Source organism: Aphidius gifuensis, linkage group LG3 (genome assembly GCF_014905175.1).
Source record: "Aphidius gifuensis isolate YNYX2018 linkage group LG3, ASM1490517v1, whole genome shotgun sequence".
Classification (NCBI taxonomy): Eukaryota; Metazoa; Arthropoda; class Insecta; order Hymenoptera; family Braconidae; genus Aphidius; species Aphidius gifuensis.
Window position 1 is genome coordinate 20,393,628 of NC_057790.1, and position 20,167 is coordinate 20,413,794.

Sequence of the window (20,167 nt, forward strand, 5' to 3'; positions counted from 1 at the left end):
TTATAAAATAAAAGAGGTGTATTTTCCACTAAAAAATATGCCTCTTTGCCTACCCTATGTTCCTAATACAAACTTGTCTTTTTTTAAAAAAAATACATAGTCAAAATTTCAAAATTCCAGGGAATTACAGATTAAAAGAGGTATATTTTCCTCTAAAAAAATACCTCCTTGTCTATACTATGTTCCTAATACAAACTTGTCTTTTTTTAAAAAAAATACATAGTCGAAATTTTGAAATTCCAGGGATTTATAAATTAAAAGAGGTATATTTTCCACTAAAAAAATACCTCTTTGCCTATCCTATGTTCCTGATACAAACTTGTCTTTTTTAAAAAAAAATACATAGTCGAAATTTTGAAATTCCAGGGAATTATAAAATGAAAGAGGTATATTTTCCACTTAAAAAAAAAAATGTAGAGATATAAAAAAAAATTAAAAGAAGATACAAAGTTGAATTTATAAATGAAAGATAAAAAAAATAAAGAAGAGGCAGAATAATAATAATATGATTAAAAGGTAACAAAGAGGACAAGGAGATAGGCGGTAGGATTGTATTTTTTTTTTTGGCGGAAGTGAGTGCACTCAACTACAGTAAAACAATTCAAAAAAAAAAAAAATACGTTTGAAGTGTTGTATTTGTATGTTTGTTTGTTTGTTTGTATAAAAAGTTGTCCTAAAAATAATAACTAACCATTATTTCTTTTGGCATATATTTCTTGGTCCTCTGATACAGTTTCCAATGATGGTAGTGTGTTATCAGGACAATAAGATTGTCCTGATGTTGGAGCACTTGTTCCTGATTCAGACATACCAGCACCGTCTAAACCAGCACTGTGACAACTTCTTGGTAAACTTGAATATCCTGTTTAAATTTACAATAATGCAAAATCAATTAAAAAAATAAATAAATATCAAATTGAATATTAAAATAATATTAATTATATAAATTTTAATTATCAATTATTAATTTAGCTTACTAATTTCAATGAGATCTTGACTTGGTGTACTTGGTGTTGCTGGTACACTGCTTGCTTTTCTACGTAATCCACTTGTTTGACACCGTTGAACTGGTGTATCACTTTTACTACGTAATGATGATCCCTCACCTGAACTTAAAGATGCTGCATTTTCTTCCAACACTTCTCTTTCTGTTCTGCCTGTATATTTAAATGTTGTTCCCCATGAAAATATTGAACCACCACTCACTACTGGTGCATCAGCGGCTTTGGCAAACTAAAAAATATATAATATATTTACAGTTAAAAAAACACACACACCGACAAGTAGTAAATGAAATTTCCTTATATAAAAAATAAAAAAAATAATTATACATTTTTTATTTAATAAATTTCTTTATTTATAAAAAATTATAGACATTTTATTTCCTCAATTTTTATCATTTCTTTTTTACTCTTTAAGTCTGAAATATTGTAATTGATTTAAAAATTAAATTTAACAAGTACTAAAAACTTTTAAAACTAAAACTACTTAAAAAAATTTTTTTAATTTAAAATTTTATATTTTTAAATGAATAAATTAATTTAAAATATTTAATAATATACAAATAAGTTGTTTAATTATAAACTATATTTTATAAAAAATTTCTATTATTTATATAAATTAATTATTAACAGGGATATGACATTTGGGATATTTACTTACGTGAAAAAAAGCATTTGTTCAATAGCACATCTCCATACATGCCGACGATTTGAACCAGTAGGACACTTAAATCCAACAGTATGTTTTTTCTGTAAACGTATTATTAAAAATAAAACAAAAAAAAAAAAACAACTTGTTTATCACTAATATTATAATTTTTCTATTAAATTCTACATCTAATAATTTTTTTAAATTATATTTTCATTTATTTCCTACAGATAATTCTAGCTTAGCATAAGACTACGTAAGAATTACGACTCGTTATTTTTTATCATATAACTCAAGGAAATATTATCAAAATAGATGAAAAAAAAAAAAATTTTAAATACATTTTCTCAAAGATAATAATAACAATTAATAGAAAAATTAAATTTACACTATTCTGTATATACTTTTGTTGATTGAGTACAACTCAAGTATCTCGATGTGCTCAGTAGAGCAACGAGATATGGACTGTGATCTTCACAATTAAAATGAAAAAAATAAAAAAAATAGATAAATAAATAAAATAGATAGAACAATTTTTTAAATTCACGTACTCACCTTCGTCCTCAAGTCCTGAGTGAATGTGCAATTCCAAGTGCAGCAGAATAAAAAAAAGTAAGTAAAAAAAAAAAAAAAATTTTATAAAGTAAGAAGCAACTAGGTAACTGGATTATTCCATTTGGTGGGGGACAAGTTGCTGTGTAATCGTATCAGGGGTATTGGACAACTCTACTTTATTATTATTATTTTTTTTTTTTTTACTCATTTTATAATCATTTTTTTTTTTTTCTTCCTCAATGTTCACATTATAAAACGAATGTAAGGCTTGGTTAATGAAAAGCCACACAACCCCTTGGGATTGCTGTCAAGGTCATTTGTTAATGTAATTTTTTTTTTCCCTCTATTTAGTGTGTATATAAAAAATACATAGCTTGTTTTTTTTTTTATTGTTGTTTTATTTATTTACTTATTTATTTTAGTTTTGCTCTAGTTTAAAAAAATTTAAAAGGCTTTATCATAATTATGTAAATATATAGATTAAAAATATAATAATATTTTTTTTTTTTAATTGTTTATATTTTACCTCAGTTATAGTTAAATGTACAATAAACATTTTTCCTTCGTAATTAATTTTTTGTACTTCAGACCAACGAAAATGATTTGTTTTTTTTGATCCTTGAAATGTTAATATTCCATGATGATTTATTCCTAGATATAATTGTGTTCCTTTGTGATCCTGACAAGTAAAATAAAAAGCAAAATAATTATAATGAATTAAATTCAACCAGGTTGAACCAAGCTCAGGTATTTATTTATGGAATTTAAATATTTCATTTATAAATTGATTCAACTTGTTGTTGGTGCAACCAGGTTTACATATGATGTAAAATAAAAAGAAAAAAAACCTTGACAGGATGAGGATCAACCGCATAAGTATCAAGTTGTGCAGCAATACGAAGAAAATGTATTTCAGCTTGTTCAGCAGTGAAACCTTTGAGCTGTGTTTGATGAAGTTCCATGGCTTTTTCTTCAATTGTATCAGTCTGTTTTAATAGTATCTTTAGCTCTGATATATAATTACCCATATGTATCTCTGGATCATACTCTCCTAATTCATCTAATTTTATCATTTAAATTTCAACAAAAAAAAAATTTTATTTTATATCTAAATATCATTTTATTTATATTCAAATAAATATACATATTTATTTTTCTTACTGTGAAGTATACAAGCTGCTAGTAATGCTGCTTCACCTGGACTACAATAAAGTCTACCATGTAATAGATCTCTTTTTAACTGTTGATAAATCTGATATCGTGTTATTTCTTCTCTCAACCTCAAGGGATCAGGAGGATAAAATTTGACACGAAAGGTAAATAGTATTGGATCCATATCTACAATAAAATCAAATACAAAAATATATATATATAAAATAAATAAAAACAACATTTCCAAATTTTCTTTTATATAAATTGTGTTCATAAAAAAAAAAAAGGAAATACAAACAAATAATCAATAACAATATTATTGACTGATATTTGTTTTATTTTTTAATTTAATTAAATTATAATAATTTTTTTCTCGTTTAAATTAATTTCGAAAGAAAAATTCATTAACTTTTTATAGACATAAAATTGAATTCCCCCTTTTATTTTTAATTTGAAAAAATATAACTTAATATGGAGATTATCTGAGAATGGTATTGCTTGGTAAATAGTATCTATAAATAAATAAATAATAATATTAAAAAAGCATAAAAAATAAATGAAATAAAAAAACTACATAAACCGAAAAAATATAAATTTTTTATTATAAATTTTTGTAAAAAAAAAAAAGTAAAATATATAGAAAAAAAGTAAAACTGTATTAATCTATATTAATCAGAATAAAAAATCAAAATTATACTGAAACATATAAAATAGGGTTATTTTTATTTTATTTTTTTATAAATCCATAATTATTTATATCGAGTTGGTCAATGAATGGAAGGGTGAAAAATGAGGTCATCGATAGAAACTATAGATAGACTATAGACTAAAAAAAAAATCGGTAAAATTATTTTTTTGTTCTTTTAGTATTTTTGAAATATTAATGTAGTAATGAAATTGAGTGTCATTAGTATTTGTGTATATAATAAAAGAAAATAATTTTTTTTTAATTAAAAAATAAGAATAGATTTTAAATTCATTGATTTACCTTTTATTTGTTTAATTGCTGTTTTTGCTAGGTCCAACCAGTGCTAAGAAAACAAGAGGAATATTGTTAACTAAAAGATCATAGTTAAATTTTGAAGAGAGATTCGAATTGATACGAAAAATAGTTTGTAATTTTAATGAGTGACTTTTGTATTGTTTTAATTAAAATTTCGAATGGTTTTTTAATTAAGACTTACACGCTGCCTGCAGTGGTCGACATAACGAAGCCCAAAGTAATCTGTCTCGATGATGTTAAGTTGTTTACATACATACTCAAGTATGTAACGTCCTTTATGTTGAGGCTGAAAAAAAGAAATTTAAAAAACATTATTCAAAAACTGTTGAATAAACTAATGTAAAAAAATCTTGTTTTTCTACAAGACTTTATACAAAGTCAAGTAAACATATAAAATATCTTGATAAACTTTTTTTTATTTCAATTTTTATTTGTTTTATTTTCTTTACTTTTAGTTTTTTTTATTCGACTTTTTAACAAATGTATATTTATTTGGGCTAATTATATAACTTTCATTTACAAATTAAATTTTCATAATAAAAGACAATTTTATATTTCAATAATGGCTAATTTTTTGTTGCTATTCTTCAAGTAAAATTATTAAAATTAATCACACAAATAAGTTAACATTTTAATTGACTCATTGAAAAAAAAATCAGTCAAAAAAGTTCATTTTCGAACATAGGACGAATTATTTAATTTACGCATACATAATTTTTTTTTTATCAAAGTTCTTTTGCTAAAATTTTTCAATTAATTTTAATATTTTTTTTGTTTCTTATCGATAAAATACAAATATACACTTGAATTAATAATCTATATATAGACGTTGTAAATTTAACAAGTAAAAAAAAAATCAATCAATTTAAATGCGAGCGTTAAACAATACACGCAGGTGAACAACAAAAATATATACATGCGAGGCCAAGGTGACTTAAAGACATAAGTATATATCTCACTATGTTTATACACACTTGAAATAATCAACATATATTTAAAGAAAATATTTAACAATTCAACAAAACATTTATCTAGCTATACATAAATATATATATCGACAAAAAGCGGAAAAGATGGCTCACTTATGTCCTCATGAGAAAATTATATTTAACATAATCTATACATACATGATTTAAGTTCTCACATTTGAATGTCAAATGTACAACTATAGAATAATAGTCATCAACATCATCATGAATATGTATATAATATTTTTAAAAATAATATAGACCTTGATTTTACACTATTGTCATTAAATTTATAGTCAAAATTTTAATGAAATTCATTTTTTTTTTTTCAAATTTCTTTTTAACTTTTATGATGAATTAAATTAATCAAGGTAGTTTATAAATTTAAAAGTAAATATACAGTTAATTATTATTATGCTTTTGTCAACGTTTTTTTTTTAATTCTGGATATAATTTATTGTTAAAGTTTTAAACTAGCCTAGCTTAATTGACTTCCACTTTGAGATATACACTAGACAATGAGCAAATACTCTTCGAAATTTTATCTAGTTATTACTTTTCTTTTTATTTTTTTTTAAAAAATGTAAATTAGATTTTTATGTAGATTATATACTATATACTTTTATTTCTTTTATGAAATAGTTATTTATTTTCTTTTTCGAAATATATTGGTATCGATTTTAAGGTGAATGCCAATGTTATGACTAAACGATCATATCATCAAGTTGATTATTATGTCAATGAATACCCATTTAACAAATGTCCTTGTGATTGATTAATTATTAAATTGCAAAAAAATAAAATTAATCAATTTATTTATAAATTCAATAAATTGGACAAATAAAATTTTTTAAATTAAATATTATATTTAATAATTCAACAATGACTTTAAATTATCCGCATATTTTAAATTTTCAAACGAAACGTTTGTTGTGAATGAATAGCCCCTCGATATGATCATTTGAAATATGGAAAAAAAATATGTATTGATGCCAAAATATTTTCAGTAGTAGATAATAAATTGAAAAATAAAAAAATATAGCGAAAATATTTATACATTTATATTTAAATCAATCGTCAGCTTTTATTTTTCATTTATCTATTTTTTTTTTTTTTTCATCCACATATGTGTATAATAATATTCAGTTTTATTTTTCATTTTTCCATTTTGTTTAAAATTGAACTACATACATTTACAAAGGATAAAAAAATATATACATATAGATAGAAATAGTATGAAACCCAGGAAATGTACAACAACAAAAAACTATAAAGAAAATAATAATAGTAAAAGCTACCACAATGATAAGGCGTAACACTGTTTTATATATTTATTGTATTTTTTTTTTTATGTTATTTATTATGAAAAATATAGATATATTTATTTCATCTATTTTTATATAAATGCATCTACTTTATTATAATTTTTTTTTTAGAAATATTTAGGGCTTGGTGAAGGCTATCACAACCCTCCATATAAAAACATTAATATATTTCCATAAAAAGAAATTCCATAATAAAACTGAGTAAAATTTTTTATTTAACCATAAATGATTTATTTTAGGAACAATATATAACTTGTCTTGTGTAAATTTAAAATATACAAAGAAAATTTATTGTATAAATAAAAACATAATTAAAGCAGGTATAATAGAATAAATTAAAAATAAATTTCAAAGAAAATTTATTTTCGTTTTAATGCTATTTTTATAATATTTCATTTTTGAAAAAATTTTAAATTAACTGTCAATATTTTTTATCACTAAAATAAACAACATGTGATATAATTTTTCAAGTTTTTTGTTTATCATAGTTGTTATATAATTTTGTAGATAAATAAATAAACTAAAAATATTGTTAGCTGTTTTAGGGGATGAAAAAAAAAGTAGAGAAAAAAAAAAAATTTGGAGGGAGAAAAGTTTGAGATTGTGGAGGGTTGTATTTCTACTCTCGATCCACCCTTATGTACAAAAATATTTAGGGTATGAGAAATGTCAAAATCGTGCCAAAAATAAATTTGTAGTTAAACATTTTTCTCAACTCTGACAGACAAAACTAAATGTTTATAATATAAACGAAAAAAAATAAATAAATAAACTAGTTATTATTTAATTTAATTTAATATTTTATTATTTTAAAAAACTGATTATTGTATTTTATTTTCTGTGGGTTGTAATTTTTCATAAAAAAAAATTTTATAATGCCTTTTTTTTTTAAATCGATTTTTCCGCTTTACAAGTGCGTGATAATTGGATAAATAAAAAAAAATATATATATTCAACTTTTTAATGAGTTACTTTTGTTATATTTATAATTTTTTTTTTATTTTTCATTTTTGTTTGTTTAATATATATTTTGTCGACATTATTATTTAAATATTTGTACTGAAGAAAAAAAATAAAAAGCAGCTTGTTATCTAGTTTCACCATAAAATAAAATATTGACGTTGTTGTTGAATTTTAGGGGATGTAATTCATCGTAAAAATAAAATATAAAAAAATGTTTCTAACGATAAAATGATTTATTTATACTGTATCATTAATTTATTATTATCAAATAAAAATTATACATTTTAAATCATAAAAATAATGTATTTAATAAATTTATTTATATTGCTAAATAATAAAATATCTTACCTGAAAATCACAATGAATTATTTCTGAATCATCAAGTAATCTGATAGTGGCACGATGCACCACCGTTATATCGTTTTTACTACCAAATTTCAACATTTCTGATCTAAAATTATTATCATCCCCTTGGTCCTCATTCCTCATACCCTCACAACATATCACCACACACAAACATTGTATTATTTAATACTAATATTAAATTATTTTTAACGAGGCAATAACAAAATTATTATTCCACTTATGTATATTATTTTTGTCTGAATAATTAAATAAATAAATAATTAAACAACACAAATAAATTTCACTTGAAAAAATTATTTCACCAATCACTTATTTATTTATTAGAAAAAAAAAAATAAAAAAACAAATATAATTTATTATTTATTTATTTGATAAATATTAATATGTCACCACCCTTACTCGGTCTGACAATGAAGACATGCGACTACTGAACATGTAACTCTAGAATATCGACAATTATTGACAAAAAAATATATATATATATATTTTCAAAAATTATTTAACAAATTAAATAAATGATTAAGAAAATACTTAAATCACAATAAGTAGATTTACTTTTTTTTTTTTTTCTCATAATACCATTATTATATTTATTATTTATTTATTTTCTTTTAAAATTTTTAAATCCTTGTTTCTTTTTTTTCTCTTTTCATCCCTTAAAATATTTGACATTTAAATTTAAAATTTTTTAAATAACTAATAATTAAAATGTATTTATTTATTTATTATTATGTATAATGTCGTAATTTTTCACATTCAATTGACATTTTTTATGTATGTAAATTTGTATATTTTTTTATTTTTATAACACAAGTGTATAAAAACTCTGCGATTTAACAGAGTTCACAATATTCACTGATATTCATTTGATGTTTGTAATATTTTTCACAGTATATAATATATAAATATAAACCAATAAACTTTTTTTATATTGAAATTATTGTGTGTATTTGGAATTTTATTCTGTTTGTGACGTTGCTGCACTGCAGCTTGCTCAGCGCCGTCTCACTACTCCATCCAATCGACATTCATTATTTATTTTTTTATATACCCCTATGTACATTTATATATTTTTTTGTGTGTCTTTGATAGTGGTGTATATATTGCGTGTGATACCCCTAGTTGGTATCACCACCACCATTCTGCACCATTCAAAAAATAAGGGATGAAATTTCAGAGCTTAACACAGTTGTGTTTGATAAATTATCATTCGCCGATAAGTTACTTATAGCCAGTACATATTAAATTATTTTCATTGTTTGATAAAACACTGCACTATCATTTCGCGCTTTTTTTTTAATGAAATTTAGTATATTATTATTGATGGTGGGGGTTGATGAAGTAATGGCGGGAAAGAGGGGGATGATAATGATGATCATGATGAGGGCATTGAACAAAGGTCGATGTATGTTTATGGCGGTTTGAGGGAGAGGGAAAATCACCCATCGTGGTCAATGAAAAGTGGGGGGTACAGAATTATATATATATATTTTATTATATACCCGTAACATTTCAAGGCATCTTCTTCAAACTCAGACGTAAATTTCAAGTGGTAGCGCATTCGCGATTCAAACATGGCAGCGGCTACTAGCGTTGTCGTACTCGACAGGGGAAATAATACAACTTGCACGATTAATTTACACGGTGTGTTTTTTAATTTTTTATTATTAATTATTAATTTTTTAACTATTTTTTTAAATATTCATTTATGTGATTTTAATTGATTGTTTTATTTGAAGTATTTATATTACAGTGTAATATTTTAATTTTTTTTTTATCATATAAGTGTCTTTGATTTACGCAACAACCTTTTGATCTTTTTTTTTTTTTTTTGAAATCGTGAGATTTTTTTTTATTTTAATTAACATGTGTATATTATTTTTTCACTTGTTTAAATATTTTATTTGTAAAAATTTTCTATGTACCTATATTTTTTATATGGGGTTGAAAAAAAGAGCGCGTAAATATCCAGCCACGTGGGACTCGAGGGGTTGAATTCTTAAAAACATTTTCTTTTTTTTTATCCTCGGTTTTTTTTATACACTGTACATACTCGCGGTTAGTTTTTAGAATATTTTTTTCTATTGCGTATTGGGTGTGATGTTTTTTTTTTTTCATTCAAATCACGAGACAGCTAGACAAATTTCAATAATTATTATTTCATTCGGTATATGAAAAAAAAAAAATCAGAGTATAAAAACAATATGCAAATGAAAAAAAGCGGTTGCTCAATGCATATATTTGTGCGCATGACGTTCATTTTTTTTATTATTTATTTTTTTTTTTTTAATTAAACTTTGCTGTACAAAGAATATTACCTCATCGATATATATTTAGATAATTATTGTTTCGAAAAATTAAATATTAAAATTATTATTTTATTTTAGGCGCCACAGTTGTGTCCTGGAGGGTGAACAATCAAGAACAGCTGTTTGTCAGGTGAGTACACAAGTTTTTTAAAATATAAAAAAAAAATTTAAATTAAATCCTCATATACACAAGAGTATTTGAATTTTCGTAATTAAAAATGTTAAATTACTATTTCAATACTTTTTTTTTCAAAGCATAGAAAAAGAATATAACTAATGCAAACAAAAAAAAAACTAAAAAAGTATTTAAAAAAAAAAAGGTGCTTTAAGACAAGCATAAGAAAAATTGGTGAAAATTACCACGAGTATAGTAATAAGCTCAGGGTATAAGGGTAGCTAAGGAAAAAAAAAAAAATAAAAAAAAACTAACGGGTAAATCAAGAAATGCTGGTGTGTTCTCACTAACGGATCCTTTTTTTTATTTTTTTTTTCCTATGTACACACATCGTTATACATTTTACCCCCGTCACTCACGTTGTATAAATACATACCCTATCTTTCACACACATTTATTTTTTTGCCTAATTCTCATGCATACACGTAACCAGAATCAAAAACCTTCATCCCTATTATTTTTACTTTTTTTTTTTTCATTCATTCATTCATTCATTTTTTATTTCTATACTCAAACAATACTCGATCAGAATACCAAAACTATTTATTACCATTACAATAAAAATACTAAATTATTTTAAATATATAAATTATAATAATACAGTTTGAATATATTTAAAACAATATATATTATTATTTTAAATAAAAATAAACTTATAATATTTTAAGATATATTATTAAAGAATATTTATTTAAATTAAAAAATTAAAATTACACACGTATTATGCACAAAAGCAATCGAAATAGAGATCAGTATTATTTTTTTTTTTTTCATCTTAACCCTCACAAGAGTTGGTATGGGTTATAGGGTTGAGGAAAATAGAGGGAAGATTCATGACAACCCAACGATTTATCTTCAAATGTGTGTGTGTGTGTTTGTCTATGTATAATATGACAAAAAAAGGGGTACAAGAATGACTGAGTGAGCTAGTAGTAAAAAAACCAGAGAGAAATAAAGAATATATAAAAACTAGTAGACGATCAACGGTGAAGATGCTTCCACCCACTTTTCAACCACAAAGCTCTTTTTATCTCAAGAGACAAATAATGTCACATCCTTTGTCTCAACATTAATACTTTAACGTTAATATATACATTTTATTTTAAAATGTAACAATAGAAAGATCAAAATTTATTTAACAATAGCTAATAATTAAATTATATTATAAAATTTGAAAAAGATTTTCTATCAGTTAGTCAATTACAAAATTAATTTTTATACAATTATTTTAATCAAATTTTTATATATTTGTATTACGTAATTCGGAGGTGTTTAATTCCGGAGTAATGTGATAAAAGACAAAGAAATATTTATCTTCAACAAGAGTCTATCAAAAACTTTTCAGCTATAAATTATTTCATTTCCTGAATATCACAACACACCTTCTTCAAATTACAAGATAACATTTAAAAAAAGGTACAACATAAATTTAATAAAAACAGTGTTATTTAAATGTCATTGAAACTTTCTTAAATATAAATGAAACAAATATTTAAAGATGAATTGTTTGAGGGTTGATGAGGATGAAAATTATATATATGATGAAGAATATATATATATAAAGAGAAGGGTATAAATTTTTGTGATGATATATGTAGCAAGTATACTTATGGTTGAAAAAGTGTAGGGTGGTAGATAGGGTGAGCAAGTGAGACAGAGTACTAATGATGCAGCCTGGCGTCCCTGGTTTTTGTCGCTTCTCAGAGAACTCGGTTTAGCTTCAAGTTGGGCTCGTTGGACCGTATACAGGATTTGCTGCTAGAAATTGTCTACCTCCCTTTATCCATATATATATATAAATGCCAAGTAATTCAACAAAACTTGAGCAAGAAACACTTGCAAAATTAAACATTTCAAACTACTCCTCCTCCTATTCCTCTTTTCTCAATCGTTTCTTGTCGGTTTTTTTTTTATTTTTTGCCTCGAAATGAATGTTTTTTTTTTGTATGAGATTGATGATGATTAAAGACGATTAAATAATTGAATTTTTAAAATACAAATATATATAAATATTTTAAATTTTTGATATATAAATCAATTAATTGTTGAATTGATAATTGATTAAATATAAACACAAAAAATATAATTTAAACGTGCACATATTTGTAGAGTTTTTGATGTTGTTTTTTTATTTTTATTTTATGGAATGTATTATGTACTGGACCAGTAGATATCCTTGAAGAAAGTGAGGTGCGTTGTCTGACTTTGAAAAATATATATAAAAAGACTTGATGGAATATATGTATAGGGTTTTTTTTTTTATTTAAAAGTGTAGTGAGACAAGGGCAAAAGGGAGATGAAAGAATAATATAAGAAATTTTTTAGAGTCCTGCAGTTGAAAGGGAATGTTGTAGAATGCCAGCAAAAAAGCACTCTCAAGAACAGAGAAAACAGCGCACCAAGATCATTAGTCTTTAGTCTCTCGAGCTTATAAGCAATTTCGATTTTCGAATAAAACTAGCTTTAAAATAATAATAAAAAAAAACAATTTTATATTCACAAAATATCTATACAAATATCCATATTGAATAAATTGACATTCGATTAATCATATACAATTTTTTGCGCTCTTTAGCTTATGTAGTATATAACTGGTCAATATAAGTTTTATAAAAATAATAATTCTTGATAAATTAACTAACAATAAAATAATATATAATTTTAATCACTGTAATTTTATTTAATTTAATAATATTATTTTTTTTATTAGCATTTAACAAATTTAAAAAAAATTTAATAATAATTATTATTTCTAATTTATACCTAGACAAATAATATTCACATGTGTATTACACGTGGTTCATATTACTTTACAGTAGCTGAGAAAATAGTGATTTAAACATCCTCTTAAAAAAATCATTGAAAATATATAATATAATACCAAACATATGTTTTATTTTAAAATAGATAAAATTTTAAAATTTATTATGTAATTAAAAAATACTAAAAAGTATTTTAAATTTATGTAATAATTTCTATTATTATTATTTAATTTATTGTTAATAATTTAGACTTTAATTAACACATGAAATAAATTAATAAAAAAAAAATTTTAAATATTAAAAGCGGAAAATAGTAATAACAGTTTGATCCAAAGCGATGATGAGTAATATAAAAAAAAAAAAAAAAGATAAAAAATTAAAAGAGAAAAAGAGAGATAGTAATAATGTTGGTTATATTTATATTTATATGAAGAATTGTCGAGACAAATGCCCAAGGCGATAACAAACTAACGAGGTGATTTGCCCTTCCTAAGAAATTACTTGTAATATCTTCAACATACATGGCATTATTACTTTTATTTTATTTATTTTATTGCACACTATTTGTACTCAAGTGATGACATATAAAACCCACTCGTTTTTTTTTTTTTATAAATTTGAATTCCATCATAGCAATATAATAAAAATATAAATAAATTTTTTGATCAATTGGCTCTTTAAAATAATACAGTATAACACCATCAGTATGAGTTTTAATCAGCAATAAACGTGGATCAATGAAATATATATGGTAAAAAAATTAAAGGGTAAACTGATGAGTTGACAACAAACTATTTTGTATTTTGCATGTTTATATATTTATACGGATACATAGTTGCTGAGATAAAATAAGGGGAATGGGTTCAATCAGCCCACTGGAGCAGACAAAACAACCCGGCTAATCGCAAAAACCACACACGGCCCTTTACATAATATCATGCTTGCAAGTTGCAACAAACATTTAACAAAAAAATAGTTATAAAAAAAAGGCATGCACAATTATTATTACGTGGTGGATTCAACTGTAAATTAAAATATTTAAAAGATTTATTTTACCAAATAGTATACTTAAAAAATTTAATACTTTACGAAGAAATAAAAAAAAAAAAGAAAGCAATGTATAAGGAATTATCGAGATGAAATATCGTGGTTACTTTGTGTGTAATGGGTTGATGGAAAAAAAAACTTGATACCCAGGACTGATGATGCGAAGATCCGGTGTTGATTTCCACACGATGACGAAGTAATAAAAGAGGCTAAAAGTAAATTAAACAAGACGAAGATATACATAAAAATTTGTAATAGATATAACATAGAACCCATTGAAAATTTGATGATAAAGTAGTTGAAATTATACAACAAATGTGTTGGAATAAAATAATAATAGTTAGATACAAATGGAACCAAAAAAATATGATAAAGAAAGAAGAAGATGAAGAGTTTAAAAGAGGTGGAGAACGTGAAGATTCGTTGGGGAACTGTGATGCCCACAAAAAGCACACCAGACAGCGGCTATCGTTTTTGTGTTGGGCGTCAGCCGTGTTCTCTCTACTATATACACCATTACCGCACCACCGCCTGCAGCTTTGCGCTACATCGCTCCCCAACATATGATACATATATATCTTTATATATATATTTCATCCTCTTTTTCTAGCTCCACTTGTTCCCCCGACACAACTTCATTTTTTGCTTCTTTTTTTTTTTATCAAGCTACAATGATATCACCAGAATATCCCGCGGGATCTGATCACAAATACAGAGACACACACACATTGTAGCTTAATCGATTCATCTTGGATTACTTTGATTCTTGATTTTATCTTGAGTTCCAAGTTTCGATCCTTTTACTGTATATCTTAAAATGTTTTATAAAAAATTATTTTATAATATGATAATAGATATTTTTTAGTGAATTTGATTATTCAAATGTTGTGTATTTTATAAAGAATTTTTTTGATGTTTAATAATGATGAATATTTTTGATCAAACATAGATTTGTATAATGAGTTTTTGATGGAAAATTGCTAAATGATGATATGTATAAATTTGAAGGGTTAAAAATAATATAAATTAAGTGAAAATTAGTTGGTTACCATCAATTCGTTCTGCATCCATTACATGGCATTTTTGAAATATATAATATAGCTCAACATGAAAGAAAGAATTTGTGTGTGCTCATCAGAAACAGAGGGAGAAGAGAAATAAGAAAAAAAAATTAGAAATACTGTATATATAGATATATAATGAAATGAAAAATAAATAAAAAAATTTGAAAAAAAAAAAACCCAGAAAAAGACAAGCGGACTGAGCAGAGAAGATGAATGCGAATTGTGTAGAATGAAAGAACGAGAGTAGAGAAAGCGTAGAAAGACGAGAAAAAAATTACGTAAAAAAAAATGGGGAAAAAAAAATGAGTGAAAAGTCTGAGGACTGTGAGTAACAGAGAAAGAGTGACATAGTGATATAGGAGGCTAGAGAATGAGATGAAAAAGATAAAAATAAAATAAATAAATAAAATAAAAAAGAGGACCAAAGTTGGAGGACAAAAAAGCACCTCATTCGAAAGACAATACTAATGCAATTTTTTTTTTTTTTTTCTTTGCTGTATAAATGAACCTTAAACAATTTAATCAATTTTTTTATAAAGATAAATATTATTTAAACAATATATAAATAATTATCTTTTAAATATAAAAATATTAAACAATCAAATAAATAATTATTTCGAAACTAAGATTGCCAATTCGAAAAATCATTTCGTCGACAAATTTCGATTGCAGAAAAGATCTATAGAAAAATTACTATACAAAAATCTTTTCGAAAGAAGTTATTTTAAATAATTTAAATATTAATTTTATGATAATAAAAATTATTTATTTAACAGTCAAAATATAATAATAAATACTTGATGATGAGTTTAGCAAAAATCTCATTAAGCCATTTTTTTTTTCATCTCATTTTAATCTATGGTAAAAAAATTAAAATTTAAGTATCGATTATTGCGTAAATCATGGAGCTGTGTAGAGCAAATTAGTCACGTTGTTATTCAATTTTTAAAAATATTATTAATATGAATAAATATATAATATTATTTTTGTTTTTTTATTTTTAGTAAGCAAGCAGTATTTGACGGGAAGAAGGCCATTAGAGGTGGAATTCCATTTGTCTTTCGTAAGTAGAGGAAATAAACTGAAACACGCAATTTTAAAATACTTAAATATATTATTATTATTATTAATTATAATATAATTTATCAAAATAATTTATAAGAAGATGATGTTTTTTTTTATGATAAATTATATATTTTTTGAAATATTATTCTTGTGAATATTGAATTGCTTTATTGTTACAGCACAATTTGGAGCATGGACATTTGGACCTGGTCATGGATTTGCACGTATAATGCGTTGGAATGTTGAAAAATCACCAGAAAGATTACCAAGTGGTGATGTTGAAGCAATATTTTCAATAATGGATAATGAATTTACACGTTCAATGTGGAATTATCCATTTCGTTTAACATATAGATTAATATTACGTGAAAAAGAATTACATTTTAATATTGGAGTTTATAATCCAAGCAAAGAACATACATTCAGTTTTAATTTATTATTACACACGTACTTCAAGGTTCCAGATGTCAGAAGGTGTCAGATAACTGGTCTTCATGGCTGCACATTTATTGACAAGGTATCTTTTTTTATTTTTTTATTTTTTTTCAATTATTATTTCTATGCAAATTCATTCATAAAAAGTATACTTAATTTTTTTTCAACATGTTTATTTGCACTTAATATCATTATTATTAAACTGTTAGAAATTATATTAAATTGAACTATGTAAATATGATTATCATTAAATGATGAATTTTTTTTTTCTTTTTCAATTAATATTATTCTTAAGTTATTTATGATAAAATTGATTGGTTTAGATTAATTATAAATTTGATTTATAGACAAGAGATAACCAGATATTTCAAGAAGGTCTTGATGTTGTAACAGTACGTGAATGGACTGATAGAATTTATCAAAATACACAACCAGAACATATTATAACAAATGTTGTATCAGGTAGAAAAATGCGTGTACAAAAATATAATTTTCCTGATACAGTTATATGGAATCCTTGGCAGGATAAAGCAAGAGATATACCTGATTTTGGTGATGATGAATTTCCAAATATGATTTGTGTTGAATCTGGACATGTTAGTAGTCCAGTTATACTTTTACCAGGTACAGCTTTTGAAGCTAGTCAAATACTTCAGGTAATAATACAAATTAAATTAAATTAAATTACCTATTATTAATATAATTTCAAATAATAATATTTTTATTTAAATTGTAGGTCATGTGAGTAGAGGGTGGACTTGCAAATTGCAAAACAACAAGCAACAATACGTCAATGAATCATTTGTTGCCAATAACAACAATACCAACACGTCCAAGAGCAAGTGTTGGTGTTGGATGGCCAACAAATCATCCATCAAGTTGGCTTTATATGCAATCACCTATGCAATCATCATCACAACCACAAAATCCACCACATCATCATCATCATCATCTTCATCATCATCATCATCCTCGTGAACAATCTCATCATCATCATCATTCAAATTGTATTTCACCATCATGTTCTATATGCTCTTTAAATCTTTGAATTTCGAATAATAATTTACATCTTATTCGATGATAATATTTTGAATAATATTTTGTTCAATTATTATTTTTCTTTTCATAAATGCAATAATACTAATTTTAAATACATTCCTTTTTGTATTTTTTGGGATTATTATTTTAATGATCCCAAAAAAAATTGTGATTATTAAATTCTTTTTTCAATGTTTCATTTATATTTGTTGTCAGGCAAAGCAATGGTGCTATATGACGTTTTATAGTTGATAAGAAAAAGTTCATAATATTAAGCTGAAAATTATTTTATATTATAGTTTTTTTTTTTTGTATTAGATAATAGGACTATCTCGTTATTTTATTCTTCACAAGTAACGTTAAATTTGATATTATTAATCATGGATAAACAAGCAATAATTATTCAATTAATAAATGTTTTTTTTTTTTTAGTTTAAAATATTTTTAAAACCACAAACCTCATACTGCAATAATTCATCAACTGGTGCTCAAATTATATTTGTTTTTATGTTTTTATTTTTTAAATTTTGAACTACATTTTTGTGATCCATTGATACGTCCAATAAATTGTTAGAATTGTTAAGAAAGTTAATGATTCCAGTTTAAATTAATTGTATACGATTAGACAGCTAAATAAATATGTATACGAGAAAATTTTTCTCATATTTTAAATTATATCTACAAACAAAATAAAAATAGTTCAGTTTTGAAAAAAATATCAATGACAAATTGATTACCAATTACTTGTAAATAACGAGTGTTTAATTTTGAATAACAAGAGCATCCCCGCACTTCCGGCGCGTGATTGTATATATATTCTTGTGTATCTATATTGTAACCGTTTTATTCTTCATAATTAAAATTTTTTTCAATCACTTTTGTTATTCTTCAGAACTAATTTAATACCTCTTGGTCTATTATATTATCCTGATACAACACTTCAGTTTTCTTTTTGAATTTTGAATATTTTTCCCGTATAGTTTTTTAAAAAAAATTTGATTACCTCTTTGCCCGTTCTATAACCCTGATACTACACTTTATTTTTTTTCAATAAATTTCAAAAAATATCGAATACCTCTTTGCTCATTCTATGTTCCTGATACTCAAAAAATTTTTTTTCTATAAAATTTCAAAAAATTTTATAGAGTATCAGGAACATAGAATGAGCAAAGAGGTATTTGATATTTTTCAAAATACCTCCTCACTCATTCTATGTTCCTGATATTCGAAATTTTTTTTTTCTATAAAATTTTTAATTTAACGATAAAAAAAATTTTTCGAGTATCAGGAACATAAAATGAGCAAAGAGGTATTTGATATTTTTGAAAATACCTCTTTGCTTATTCTATGTTCCTGATACTCAAAAATTTTTTTCCACAAATTTTTTGAAATTTGATAGAAAAAAAAAATTTTTGGGTATCAGGAACATAAAATGAGCGAAGAGGTATTTGATATTTTTGAAATGTTCTAACACTGCAGTTTCTAAAAAAAATGATAGATGGCACTGAACTTGTTAACTCAAAAAATACCTCTTTGCCTGTTCTATAAGCCTGATAAAACAGCCCTCTTCTATCTATGATATTTAAATATTCTTACCCTATAGTTCTAAAAAAAACAATAGATGGCGCTAAACTTGTTAACTGTAAAAATACCTCTTTTCCTGTTCTATTACCCTGATAAAATAGCACTCTTCTATCTTTGATATTTAAATGTTCTCACCCTATAGTCCTTAGGAAAACCAATAGATGGCGCTGAACTTGTTAACTGAAAAAATACCTCTTTTCCTGTTCTACAATCCGGATAAAACAGCCCTCCACTATCTATGATATTTAAATGTTCTTACCCTATAGTTCTAAAAAAAACAATAGATGGCGCTAAACTTGTTAACTGAAAAAATACCTCTTTTCCTGTTCTATAACCCTGATAAAATAGCACTCTTCTATCTATGATATTTAAATGTTTTTACCTTATAGTTCCTAAGAAAAATAATAGATGGCGCTAAACTTGTTAACTCAAAAAATACCTCTTTTCCTGTTCTACAACCCGGATAGAACAGCCCTCCTCTATCTATAATATTTAAGTGTGTTACTCCTATAATTCTTGAAAAAAACACCAGATGGCGCTGAACTTGTTAACTCAAATAATACCTCTTTTCATGTTCTACTACCCTGATAAAACAGCCCTCTCCTATCTACGATATTTCAATGTGTTACCCCTATAGTTCTTGAAAAAACACCAGATGGCGCTGAACTTGTTAACTCAAAAAATACCTCTTTTCCTGTTTTACAAC

At 24.5% G+C, this 20,167-nt stretch overlaps 2 protein-coding genes across 3 annotated transcripts; one reads left to right on the plus strand and one right to left on the minus strand.

Annotated features, from left to right (window-relative positions):
- Window positions 1–638: 638 nt before the first annotated feature.
- LOC122852664 (FERM domain-containing protein 5) lies at window positions 639–8,989 on the minus strand. Its single transcript, XM_044152587.1, is given in 10 exon segments — window positions 639–862; window positions 978–1,233; window positions 1,659–1,751; window positions 2,206–2,220; window positions 2,732–2,884; window positions 3,054–3,265; window positions 3,367–3,543; window positions 4,346–4,388; window positions 4,542–4,646; window positions 7,965–8,989. Coding segments are annotated over 10 exon segments (1,371 nt in total). The 5' UTR covers window positions 8,106–8,989; the 3' UTR covers window positions 639–686.
- Window positions 8,990–9,505: 516 nt separating this feature from the next.
- LOC122852663 (glucose-6-phosphate 1-epimerase-like) lies at window positions 9,506–18,507 on the plus strand. Of its 2 annotated transcripts, none has more exons than XM_044152584.1 (6): window positions 9,506–9,626; window positions 10,370–10,421; window positions 16,344–16,402; window positions 16,584–16,921; window positions 17,187–17,495; window positions 17,576–18,507. In XM_044152584.1, exons 1-6 carry the CDS (start codon window positions 9,557–9,559, stop codon window positions 17,582–17,584), a joined length of 837 nt encoding a protein of 278 aa, XP_044008519.1. In that variant the 5' UTR covers window positions 9,506–9,556; the 3' UTR covers window positions 17,585–18,507. The 2 variants fall into 2 exon arrangements, with proteins under 2 accessions (XP_044008519.1, XP_044008520.1); XM_044152585.1 differs by having other exon boundaries at window positions 16,596–16,921.
- Window positions 18,508–20,167: the final 1,660 nt, after the last annotated feature.